Here is a 12473-nt window from a genome sequence, read left to right on the forward strand (position 1 = left end):
AGGGTAGATCTGTTTTTAGTTTTTTGAGGAACCTCCATACTGTTTTCCAGAGTGGCTGCACCAGCTTGCATTCCCAACATCTTCTGTGACCTTGATGGCTCTGGGTGAGAAAAGGCTGGCTGCAGGGGTCAATTCCACACGCAGAAGAGGAACTTCTGGCTAACTTCAAGGCCAGCACAAATTCTTGCTGCAAGATCAAATATCCTTTAAGGTTTCCTGATTCACTCTGTCTGGATGCTCATGTTTTCTCTAAAGACAGGGCCTGTGGCCATCTTGAGGCAGACAGCAATGCCAGATCCCAAAGAATTTCTTTTGCTCCCAAAGGAACATTAAGATATTCCCAGTTTGGGGTGGGGGGGTGGTCAAGAGGAGTGAGCCATACGGACTGGTCAGTAGTGTCAGGAAAACATGCCGTCCCCGCTTTGTGGGAGCCCGACTCCGAGGGACCCTCCGTCATTCTGTTCAAAGCCCAGTTAGGAGGGAATAGAGGCTCATGACCCAAAGGAGGGCGTGGAAGGACCTTGGCCATGACTGAATGAAAGTGGGACAGGGGTCTGTCCACTAGCCTGGGGCAAGTGAGAAGCCGAGAGTGCCCCGGTGAGCACCTCGGAGCCCAGGAGGAGCCTGTGGGGCACTCAGCACTAACGGCTTCTGTCCCAGCCGAGCCCTGATGAACCTGACACCAGATACCCCATCCCACTGGGGTGCGGGAATCTCACCCTATCCCTCACCCTGCACCAGAAGACCGAAAACGGACCTCATGTCAGGCTGTCTAGCAGAGACAGCTATGCAACAGGAAAGCTGGTCCGTGCTTCATAGATCAGATCCAGCCGGGAGTGTGAAGGACAGCACCAACTACACGCTGGGCGCCTGACCCAAGTATTTGCGTGCCTGTGTACGTGGATAGTTTGATGAACTGTAACCCCCACCCAAGTCAAGAAATAGGACTTTACTAGCACCCGAGAAGCCCCCCCTGTATGCGAATATAAGGTTTTTATCTGATATTCACAATAGCCTTAGAAAAAAGGTGTTATTATCCCACTTTATCTGCGAAGAAACTAAAGCTCAGAGAGGTTCAGAAATTTCCAGAAGTGTCATAGCTCGACAGTCAAACCCTAACTCTGGCGTTGTGTTGGACTCCTGAGCTCCTTCCAGCCCTCTACCAGCTTCTCCCAACAAAACAGGAGGAAAACACAAGGGGGGACGAAAGGCATTCAATGACGTGTTTTGATGTCCTTGTCCCTGAGGTCCGGAGGGCTGCATACGGGGGGTCTGTGTCGGGCAGGTGCTTGCACTTGATGTGGTTGGGCTGTTTTCAACTTTATGCTCAGCGACTCTCTAACGTTATGCTCTCACTGAAATGGAAATGCCAGGGGAGCTCGGGGCTGTCCCCGAGGTGTGTGCCCCAGCTAGGTCTTGCCCTCCCATCTCTGCATTATGGATGGAGTGAATCATCTGGTAAATAATTCACTTGTCATTGGGACAGTGAGGGTAACAGGAGAGCGGGATGGTGGTGTCGGAAGGCTGAGGTTGGCCACCCGAGCCAGACCCCCAATCCTTCCAGGGCTGGGCTTTGCTCTGGAGAGGGAGCTCCCGAGAGTCAGGCAGGAGCCCCACATGGACAGCCACCCAGGGAGATGAGACCATGGTGCGTCAGAGGGCTCTGCACAAACCGCTCAGTCTCCTGCTGCTGACACCCCTCTGCCTTCTGCATCGAGGGGCTTCGGGTGAGTGATACTCGGACCACCCCTCACAGGGGCCCATTCCCCCCTCACATCCTGTTACTTCTTCCTTTTCTTCTTTGGGATCCCCCTTTTGCACTTTTGTGGCCATTCTGCCAAGTCCATCCACTTTGTTCATCTGCTAGGCCTTAACCAGCTCTCCCTGAGCGACCGCTATGTGCCAGGAGTGGGGGAGGCAGGGCCGGAACACCTTCAGAAGCCTGGGGTTATCCTGAGGGCCACTGTCGGGTTGTAAGCATGGAGTGATATGGTCAGATCTGGGCTTCCAAACGTTCCCCCCGCCCCCCGCTCTATTTTTTAATTTTTTTAATGTTTATTTATTTTTGAGAGAGACAGATCATGAGCTGGGAGGGGCAGAGAGAGGGGGAGTCACAGGATCCAAAGCAGGCTCCAGGCTCTGAGCTGTCAGCAGAGAGCCGGATGCGAGTCTCGGACTCACAGACCACGAGACCGTGACCTGAGCCAGTCAGACGCTTAACTAACTGAGCCACCCAGGCGCCCGCCCCCCAACATTCCCTTCAAGACAGGTGGTTTCCTGGGAGCTGAGAGCATCTGGAGATAGGCTAGGTGAGAGATGCTGGTAGCTGGGGCCACAGCAGTGTCCACAGGGTTGGAAAGAACCAGTTTCTGGGTTGTTTTGCTTCTCGCTCAAGTGAAGAGCAGAATTTGGCCCGTGATCCCTTCCCTCCAGCTCCGTGCCTGTCTTCTCTTCTGGCTGGAGAAGTTGACAGCTGTGGAAAGAGTCTGAGATTGGGAGCCAGGCTCCAATCCCAGCTCTACCACCTGCCATGTGGTTTTAGACCGTGATTTCGTGCTTCAGAGTCTCAGGGGATGCTATTATCGTTACAGGCAAGGTCAGCAGATATTCTGTGCCTTGCTTGTCTTCTGAGGTACTATCATCATCCACACGTGCCAAAGCCCAGCACAGTATCATTATTTGGCCACAGGAGACAGGAGAACATGAGCCTCAGGCAGATGCTGGGGCTCCGTACTAGGTCCTGAGCAGAAAAAAACACCCGTTGACAGCCTTACTCTGTGATGGCTGTTTAATGTCAACTCCCCGATAGACTGAAAGATCCACGAGAACCGGGTTGGGGCGGCTCGTCTGTCCTTGTAACCCTGGTGCCTGGTACAGAGCAGGTACTCTGTAATTAGCAGTTGATGCATGCGTGCTGGATGGGCTGATGGCAGGCTGGGGTCATCTTCCCTTTGCCGTAGTGGGTCTGGAATCCCCCTGGAATCTTTACACAGAGACCCCCACAGCCTCGATTAAACAGTGGCCGTGTAGATCTCCCATCTCGGGCTGATCATCAGACTGACTTCTAGATGCTTGTTAAAAATACAGATTCCTGGGCCCTGATGCCTGGGGATTCTGAGTCGGTGGTCTGAGATGAGGCCCAGGAATATGTATTTTTATCAGTCTTCCACAGTGGTCTGCCGGCACCCGGGGATGGGAACCTCAGCTCCAGTCTGTTCCCTGATGTCAGGCGAGGACTCCCCCAGGCTGCCTGCTCTGGCACGGCCAGACAGGAAACTCCAAAGCTCCCTCAGACACTGTCGCTTCCCCACTAACTCCAAGGAGGAGAAGAAGGAAGGGCCCGAGGAGGGGAGGGAGGAGAGCCCAGCACAGCCCAGATGTCCTGAATTGCCACTCTGCCCGTAGGGCAGCCCCACTTGACACGCAGAGCCCCTGACGAGGAGGCCGCAGCCATTCAAGGAGTGCGGGGCGGCTCTGTGGAGCTGGCCTGTGGCTCTGGGCCCGCCCCCCTGGTGGCCTTCTGGAGCTTCACTCCCCTGGGCTCGCTGATTCCCCGACCTGTGGCTGTCACCAATGGAGCAGAGTCCAAGGTGGAGGCCGGGGCCTCCGCGCTGGGGGCCGTGAGTCTTTGGAACAGCAGCCTGGTGCTTCAGGAGCTGCGGGAGGGCGCCCGTGGCCACTTCCTGTGCCAGGCCCTGCACGCGGCCGGTGGCCAGCTCCACACCACCTACTCCTACCACACTCTGGCCGTGCTGGGTGAGGAGCCTAGCTGGGACGGGTGACCTGGGTTGCTCTGCATGCTGTTTAGCCTCTATTTGCATGTGCTTCTCATTGCTTTGGGCCGGGCCTAGGTTCCACCGGTCCTTGCCTCCGGGGGGGCGAGAAAACCTGGGGTCCTAGGAAAGGGATGGTCAGGGCCCCATGGGCAGGCCAACCCCCAGCCAGCAAGGGCTGAGCCGTGAGACACAGCCGGGCATGGCCTGGGTCTGCGATAACAAACACAAAGCCTCTCCTTCCCCTGGCCAGTGCCCGTATCAAAGCCTCAGGTGAGACTGAGTGACCCATCCCCAGTGGAGGGGACCTCCGTGGTGGCCACATGTGCGTTACAGGAGGGCACAGAGCCTGTGACTTTTGCCTGGAGACATCAGGCACCTCGAGGCCCTGAGGAGGACCTGGTGGAGGTCACAGGGCAACTGCTTCAGCTGGACCCAGTCAACAGGACGCACCTGGGCTGGTACGCGTGCAGTGCCCGCAACGCCGTCAACCGGCTGAGCAGTGATGGAAACTTCCTTGATGTCGTCTGTGAGTCAGATTGGTGGGGGTGGGGGGCACGTGGTCTGCACTCTGCCTCCTGCCACACCTCAGGGCCACCAGGAGGGCCACGGCCCTCTGAGAGGCTCCAGAAGGCAAGAACATCAGGGCACTGGGCCCGCTGGTACAAAATACAGGTCTAGGACAGGGGTTTTAACATTTTCAAGCTCGTGGGCCCCTCTTCCCAGGAAAATGGGCATACGTTCAGAGTCACAATTTTATGCATATTTACGGTAAAGGGGATGGCCCACAGAGCCTGCCTTTGGGCTGAACCTGAAGGTCTCTCGGGACCAACTGAACCCTGAGGAAACAGGGAGGAGGGACACAATAGGGAGAGAGGGCAGCAAGTTGGTCCAAGTTGGTCCAAGTTGGACCACGTCAAAGGCCAACGGTCCCAGTCCCAAGAAGCCCCTCCATCCTGGGCAAACTGGGAAGGTTGGCACCCCCCTCCTGCCTAGCCAACTCTTGTCGTACCCCAAACTCGGTCCCTCAGGGAAGCCTCCCACAGCCTAAGGTGATTGCCTCCACGGACCCTGAACACCTACACTGGACGGTGCCTATGGCCCGCAGACTCTGAGCTCCTCGGGGGCCTAGCCCAGTGGTTGACATAGTAGGTCCATAGTATGAGCTTGTTGGATGGTGAGTCAGTGACGATTACATGAGTGAGTCAGGGAATGAAGACTGGAGAGATGTGACGAGTCTTCCTTGCCCCCCAGATGGTCCAGACAATCCTGTGATCACGGTAGAGCCACTGGGCTTGACCGAGGAGGGTTTCTGGGCCGGCGAGGGGGAAGAGGTGACCCTGAGCTGCCGGGCTGCATCCAACCCCCCTTGTCACTACGTGTGGCTCCGCGACCACACTCAGGTCCAAGTGGGGCCCGCCTACACCATCGCCAGCGCCAGCCACACCCACACAGGCCTGTACACCTGCCTGGCCCACAACAGCCGCCTGGACACCCACAGCCAGACCACCGTCAGGCTCACCATCTACTGTGAGTGTGGGGGAAGGGGCCGCTCAAAGCCAGGACCACCACAGCCCTGTGTTCTGGCAGACTCCAGGCGCCCTGTGAAAAGCGGTGTAGACGTTGTAGGGGAGGGAGGTGTGGGAGTCAGGAGGTGGAGAGCAGGGGGACAGGCTGAGAAAGCTGTGGGAAGGGACAGGGAGAGAGGAAGCCCCTGACCCTATGTCGACCTCATCCCCAAGTGATTCTTCCCACGGCCTTGGAGACTGAACTGAGGCACAGAGAAGGGTAGAGAAATGACCGTGAGGCAAAGCACCCAGTGGCAAAGAAGAGGCAATGGGGAAACTTCCCCTCTGGGGGCTTCCACGGGCCTCTGGGATTCCTCAGGGGCTCTGAACTCCCGCTCACCCCGTCAGCTCCTGCCCCTGACCTGAGAGCGCAGCTCTTTGCTCTCCAGCCCCTCAGAGAAATCGAGTCGTTTCCCTCCCACCCACTTCTCGCTCCTTCTCCTACCCTTGACCCTGTGGCCTCCGGGCCTCTAAACTGGGCCCGGGGGCCACGGTGCCCTGGCAGCGGAGTCTGTCCAGCCCCATCCTCGCCCACTTCTCCGCCCAGATCCCCCTGAGGGGCAGCCCTCCTGTTCTGTGCTCCCCACCCTTGGGGCCGTGACCTTGGTCTGCGCCTGGCCGGGGGGGCTTCCGGCTGCCCGGCTGCGGTGGGAAGGGCCCCGGGGAACTGGCCCTGCTGCTCTCAGCAATGTCACCTGGAGTCGTGGCACCACCCAGCTCCCTAACGGCGGCGTTTTCACCTGTGCCGGCGAGCACCCAGCCCTGGCGCTGCCTGCCCTCTGCAGGATCACGCTGTGTGAGTGGACATAGGACACAGCAAGGCTCGGATGTTCCAGGCAGGGGCGTGGGTGGGAGCCAGGGGAGAGCCTTAGAGGAGCCCTGGGACCTGGGATGCGGCTCCAGATTGCAAACTCCAAGACTTGCCATGTAGCAAGGAGGTGGGCAGCACTCAGCTCTGACTCTTCCTTCCAACCTCCTCTCCACTCCAGCCGGGCGTCCAGCCACACTGCCCTGTCCTCCGCAGTTTGGGCTTGGAGCCCTGTGATGCCTTCCTGTCTCCCAGCCTCCAGGGTCAGCAGGCTGTCATTGACCTTACACCATGCTTCTACTGCCCTATTGCATGTTGGCCTTGAAATGTGCCTTTAGCTTTCTCCCCGCTTTGGAGATTTTTACCCACCCCCCAAGACCAAGTTCAGATGCCATCCTATCTTCAAAGTGCTTCTCCCTAAAGCCCCACAAAGTTTGTCTTCCTACCTGTACTCTAGCATTCATCAAATTATATTGTCATTGTTTGCTTGGTGTCTGTCCTCACTATTTCTCTGGTACATGGCCAGCTCTCAATAATGATGAATGAATGAACGGGTTACTGAGTCAATGGAGGAATGAGTGAATGAGCAATAAATGAAGGAAGGAGGGGTGGGGTGGAGTAGGCCTACCAAGCCCTTCTTCCTCCTGTAGAGCCAGGCTGAGCCATTATTCCCTATCCAGGGGAACCCCTCCGGAGCCCCACCTGCTGGACCACAGCCACAGTTGGAGACCAGTTCATCATGCTGAGCTGTGAGTGGCCTGGAGGCGAGCCCCGTGCCATGCTGAGCTGGCTGGATGGACAGCAGCAACCCCTGGGCACCACTAGCCCCTCACTGGCCATCCACCTCCTGCATACCCAGGACGATCTGGCTGGCCGAGAGTTCACCTGCAGGGGCAGTCACCCACTCAGGGTCCCTGACCCCCACTGCCGGCTCCTGCTGGGTGAGTTGGGGCTGGTGGCTTGGTTCTGGGGCTGAGGTGGGAGAGCAGCCCTTTGGAATCGTGATGAGGGCCTCTGGGGGGGTGTCTGCGCTGGAATGCAAAGTGAGTCAGGAGACTGAGTCACCTCACCTCCCAGAACTCAAGTTGTTTCGATCCATAAAGTCAGGGGGTTTGGTCTGGGTCTGTGTTGCCCAATAAAAATAGGTGAGCCGTATATATAATTTAAAATTTTACATTTAAAAAAAGTACAAAGAAATAAGAGAAACATTTTATGGAACTCAATATATCCAACATATTATTACTTCGATGTTTAATAATAAACAATTATGAATGAGGTATCTTATTCTACTGCCCTCAAAATCCAGTGTGTTTACTTACAACCCATCTCAGTGTGGTCTGGCCACCTTTCAAGTGTGCAACAGTCCCGTGTGACCAGGGGCTACCGCTATTGGGCAGCACCCTGTCTAGCCGGTGAGGGAATTCTGTCTCCCTCATTTGCATTAATTTGCATGAGGGAGTCTGTCTCCTTCATTTGCCTGAGGGATTCTGCCTCCCTCATTTGCATCAATTTGCATGAGAGGTGCCTGATTATATTCCTGCCTTGCATTAGTGTTTCAGGTGTCAGAGGTCTCTCTCTTCCTCTCTCACTGCTTCTATTTGTTTCGGTCTGGTTTCCTTCTCTGTCCTCATCTGGCCCTGCCAGTCCTTTTTATTGCCAACTCCGCGAAAAAGAGTTAAATACTGAAGTGAAAAATGTGAGAAAACACACAGTCACATGTAGCAGTTCGCACAAAATGATTTACATCTTGGTCTCCAGGGGCTTGGTGACAGCCTCCCTGGGCTCTCAGAAGGCCCTCATCTGGGAATATTTCCCTCTCTTATTATTCAGTCTTGGGGTTGGAAATTCTATCCTAGGAGATTCACTGACACCTGAAACTCTGGGTCTTTAGGACTCAGTCCATAAAAAGCATCTGCTCTGGGCCCAGCCCAATGCCCTGGGGGTGGGAGCTGGTGGGCTATTAGGGAGGTATTAGGAGGTCCCATGCCAGGTACTAGGAGGGAGCTGGTTAACACAGGGGTGAATAAGGCAGGGGCCCCACCTATAGGAGCTGAGACTAGAGTTGGGGCCTGAAGGCACACTGCTATTATCAAGAAATCTGGAAGCAGATTGTGGTAGGACTCTGGCATAGAACGGGATCCTGGAAGAGGCAGCAGACTGGCCCAAGACAAGCTTCACTGCCAACTCCACTGGCCCCATCTCTCCTCTGTTTCCCCTCCCTATCCCCTCCACTGCTGGCCAGCACCTTACCCCCAAGCCTTCCCACTAGCCCAGGCGCGGGGGACACCTTCCATCCAGCCTTACCCTCTCTGTCCCTGCAGAAGCCCCACAGGTGGCAGTGGCTAAGCCCCAGGTGTCTGTGCTGGAAGGGGGAGAGGCCTGGCTGGGGTGTGCCCTCCTGGGGGGCACGCCACCTGTCCAGCTCCTCTGGCTGGGACCCCGGCGACAGCAAGTGGAAGCTGGCCCTTCTGGATTCATGCTGCACCCTGAGGGGGCCCAGCTCCACCTTAGCATCCGGGACGCTGACCCAGCACGCCACAGGGGCGCCTACCAGTGTGTGGCTCGCAACGCCTTAGGGAACAGCAGTCGGAGCGTCCTGTTGGAGGTCCTGAGTGAGTGAGGGGTAGTGGGTGTTTGCGTGGCGAGGGGCACGGGGAAACCTCCAGCCGTAACCCTGCAGGTGGAAAGACGCAGGAATCCTCTGCTCCAAAATTTAAAAAAAAAAAAAAAAAAAAAATTAATGTTCATTTTAGAGAGAAAGAGAGAGTGTGAGCAGGGGAGGGGCAGAGAGAGAGGGAGACAGAATCTGAAGGAGACTCTAGGCTCTGAGCTGTCAGCACAGAGCCTGACGTGGGGCTTGAACTCACGAATCGCGAGATCCTGACCTGAGCCGACGTCGGACGCCCAACCGACTGAGCCACCCAGGGGCCCCCTCGGCTCCAAAATTTAGACCCGTTAACTCCTCAGGCACAGACAGGCCCTCAAAAGCGCAGGGCTTATGTGAACGTGAACCTGATGAACCTGATGCACTCTTGAATAAAGGCCAGCAGCACTCCATGCTGTCAGAATAACGTCCTCAGTTTGTAGGTGACGACACTAGGGCACCATAGACTGAAACTACACAGGACCGATCAGGTCTACAGACCTCAGTGTGGTGCCGCACTCCTGGCTCTCTCTCAACAACATTGGAATCAATTTGGGGGCGCAAGCACACCGACATATGTGGCTATAGGTGTGCAGGTGCCGTATGTGTCCCCGCCCTCACCCCCAGGATACCCAGCTCCTCCCAACGTCACCATCAGCCGCCTGACGTACGGGAGACACCGGAGGGAGGTGCAGCTGCAGTGGGCCGTCCGAGGCCCTGGGAACCTGACGGGCTTCCTGGTGCAGCGGAGGGCCAGTGTCCCGAGCCCAGGAGCTGGGGCTTGGGAGACAGCAGCCAGTGACATTGAGCCAGAGAGCAGGGGCCGGAGGCTGGGGGGCCTGGACCCAGGTGTCCGTTACGCCTTCCGCGTCCTGGCCCTGAATCACCACACGGCTGGACATCCCTCTGAGGTGAAGATACCAGGTGCCGGGGCTAGGGCCATGGAGGGACTCACCTTTTCTCCACCAAACCCAGCCCCGCTTCATTTTCCTCCTCACGGGGCCTCCCCTGCTCCTTTCCTCCGCCTCCCTCCCACTTGAAGTCCTCTCTCCTGGTCTCTTTCCTCTTCTCCACCCTCCCCTGCGGTAGTCACGGCTGTCTTTCCCATCCCTCCCTGGGAGGCTCCGGAGGCCCCGGGCCTAGGGGTAGGAGCCACGGTTCTGCTTGAATCCGGAGAAATAGGCAAGGGGGAGGCACAGGATGCCGGTGATTTGAGAAGGGTAGGGGCCCAACTCTGTGCCTCAGTCTCACCTCCCGGGGCACAGGTGGGCTCTCAGCTTCCTGCTGCTCTGTCTCCGTCCCGGGAACTCCCTTATTTCCTGGTGTCCTTCCCTTCGGCCCCAAGCTCCAAGATAACGGGCCTGTGGCCTTCAGTGCCACAAATGGGGGACTTGGCTGGGGACTCGAAAGCATGCAGAGCACCTCTTTCCTTGGGAAAGACCTGACTTACAGATTCTCTGGGTCAAGTCTTGCTCTTGATTGCTCACCGCAGGGCATTGCCTGCATGCCGCCCCCTAAGCCATTGTCACGTTTCAGTAGTGGCACCAAAGCCATGTAACCAGCACTCTCCCCTCCCAGCGGATCCACCCTTCAGCGCCTATCCAGCAGTGCTGGGTGCAGCGGGCACAGGAGTGGTGGTGGCAACGGTGGCCTCTCTACTGGTGTTCCAGTATGCTGCCCGGCACCCGGGGACCGTCCCCTGTGAGTGGAAAGCTGAAGGGCGGGGTTGCTTGAGTCCATAGGTGGCCAGGTCTAGACCTATCCAAGGAGAGACACAGACTTCCCCTGGGCAAAGAGTCTAGGCTCTTCCTTAACTGTAACTTCTCCTCAATGTTAGCGGTTCATCCGGGCTCCAACCCCCAACCCCAGCCATCTGAGGCCATCCCCATCTATGTTCCCCAGTCTCAAAAACAGGGCCTACGAAGGAAGGGAGGGCTACTCTCCAGGGACCTGTGGTGGATTGCTCAAGTTAACACCCCTTCTTTTCTTCCTACAGGCCTTGGTCGGTTGCTTGTTCCCATGTGAGTGTAGAACCCTCGTCCTTCTGGGCAGGGCGGGGAAGGGCGGTTGTGTTGGGATTTTCCTCTAATTGGAAAGGAAGGCTGGGGAACCGAGGCTGTCACTGACTTCACTCTCGCACTTCACCCTCAGGGAGCAAAATCATCAATATAGGGAGTCGAGGGAAGGCCTTGAGGAACAGGCAGGTAAGCATGCTTCCGTCCCAAGGACCACTCATGTGTAAGGACAGCAGTCCTGAGTTTCATGCATGAGGCTCAGTCTCTTGTCCTGCGAACAGGCGGGGATGCCCCCGAGGCATCGGTCTCCTCTGCTTGTGTCTGTCCTTGGTAGGCATTGAACCCCCACCCGCCACCCCAGGTGTGGAGCCTGTGCAAGCCACGGATGCTCCAGTTAACGTCACCATCACTGTGACTGCAACCCCATGAGGCCCCAAGGGTTAGGTGCAAATACGCACGGGGACAGGTGGGAGTGGAAAGATCCCTCCGTGTAGTCGGTCCTAGAGCCAAGAAAGCGAAGAAGACCCCAGCTGCCCCACCCCCTTCAACACCCAGCCTTCACAACCAGGACAAGGCTGCCGTGCCTCTGGAGGACTTGCTTCCAAGAGGGGTCCTGGCCCAGCTTGTGGAACCCGGAGGTGGAAGGATGAGGAAGACCCACAACTGGAGAAGAGACCAGGCGGGTGTCCGAGGGCCGGGGAGAAGGATGGTTCTGGGGACGGTGCCTGGCGCTCTGCCGAGCAAGCCAGCTGCTGGCGCACGAAGCCTGTGAACCGAGAAACTGCTAAATAAATCGTACGTGATGCTCTCACCGGTGGAGGCTTGTTTCAGTTGCTACTCCCACAGGGAGAGGCCGGCCCCAGCTTCAGCCGGGTTCTCCTACTGGCGGGAAGCTAGGAGATGGGAAGCAAGACCTGTAGGCAGGCGTGTGCTGCCTTCATTCAACTGTAGCAAGGAAGGTGCCCTTCTGGGAGTTCCTTACTTTCCAGATCTCGAATTCCTCCCCCAGGAACGCAAACTTCGGTTATGGGACCAGCTTAATCAGAGGGGTAGTGGAGCCACGTGCCAATGCCAGGGTCTTTGTCCGTCTCCGACCTTTGGTGCAGGAGTGTCGCAGAGTCTGCAGTGGTCACAGGGACACACAGTCGCTAGACTCCGGGAGTCTGTGCCGACACGACAGAGCAGAGGTATTCCAGATGCGGCTTCTTGCCACCAGGCCCCGGGGGATGCTGGCTGACAGGGGACCTTCCAGAGTCGTACCCTGTCAGCTGCCAGCATGACTCACTGGCTCCAGCGTGCGTGTGCATGTGTCTGAAATCTGGGGGAAACACAAACGAATGCTTGTTCAACTGGGCTACAAGAGTCAGGAGTCAGAGCTGCCTCCGCAGGGGACTCGGATGAGAAGAAACAGCAAGAGAGCCAAGGGATGATCTTGCCAGGAATAAGGAAAGTGGCGCCTGGAAGGAGACAGGAGACGGACAGAAACTTAAGTTGCTTCTCAGGTTCTCACAGACTTAGACTTTATTAGAAAAGGGATTTCAAGTTCTCTCAAGGCTCTCAGGACTGGAGCTAAGGTTTAAAGAAGGCTTATTTCAACATGGGGAATAAACTAGAACAAGGCCCCACCCCATGCCAAAGACCCTGCTGGCTCTCTGGTCACCACAG

The 12473-nt window shown here is 56.9% G+C and overlaps 1 protein-coding gene across 1 annotated transcript; it reads left to right on the top strand.

The window, feature by feature from the left end:
• Positions 1-1612: 1612 nt before the first annotated feature.
• Positions 1613-11331, top strand: VSIG10L2 (V-set and immunoglobulin domain containing 10 like 2). Its single transcript, XM_042907040.1, has 12 exons — positions 1613-1727; positions 3406-3756; positions 4027-4302; positions 5028-5303; positions 5889-6137; positions 6830-7090; positions 8471-8761; positions 9421-9717; positions 10372-10494; positions 10790-10814; positions 10945-10997; positions 11143-11331. Exons 1-12 carry the CDS (start codon positions 1646-1648, stop codon positions 11235-11237), a joined length of 2379 nt encoding a protein of 792 aa, XP_042762974.1. The 5' UTR covers positions 1613-1645; the 3' UTR covers positions 11238-11331.
• The last annotated feature ends 1142 nt before the right edge of the window (positions 11332-12473 follow it).

This window comes from Panthera leo, chromosome D1 (assembly GCF_018350215.1).
Source record: "Panthera leo isolate Ple1 chromosome D1, P.leo_Ple1_pat1.1, whole genome shotgun sequence".
Lineage (NCBI taxonomy): Eukaryota > Metazoa > Chordata > Mammalia > Carnivora > Felidae > Panthera > Panthera leo.

Coding starts and splice junctions, on each gene's coding strand:
- VSIG10L2 (XM_042907040.1), top strand. CDS start 1,646: ATGGTGCGTCAGAGGGCTCTGCACAAACCGCTCAGTCTCCTGCTGCTG. Junction 1,728..3,405: donor TCTGCATCGAGGGGCTTCGG/GTGAGTGATACT, acceptor CTCTGCCCGTAG/GGCAGCCCCACTTGACACGC. Junction 10,815..10,944: donor GGTCGGTTGCTTGTTCCCAT/GTGAGTGTAGAA, acceptor CTTCACCCTCAG/GGAGCAAAATCATCAATATA.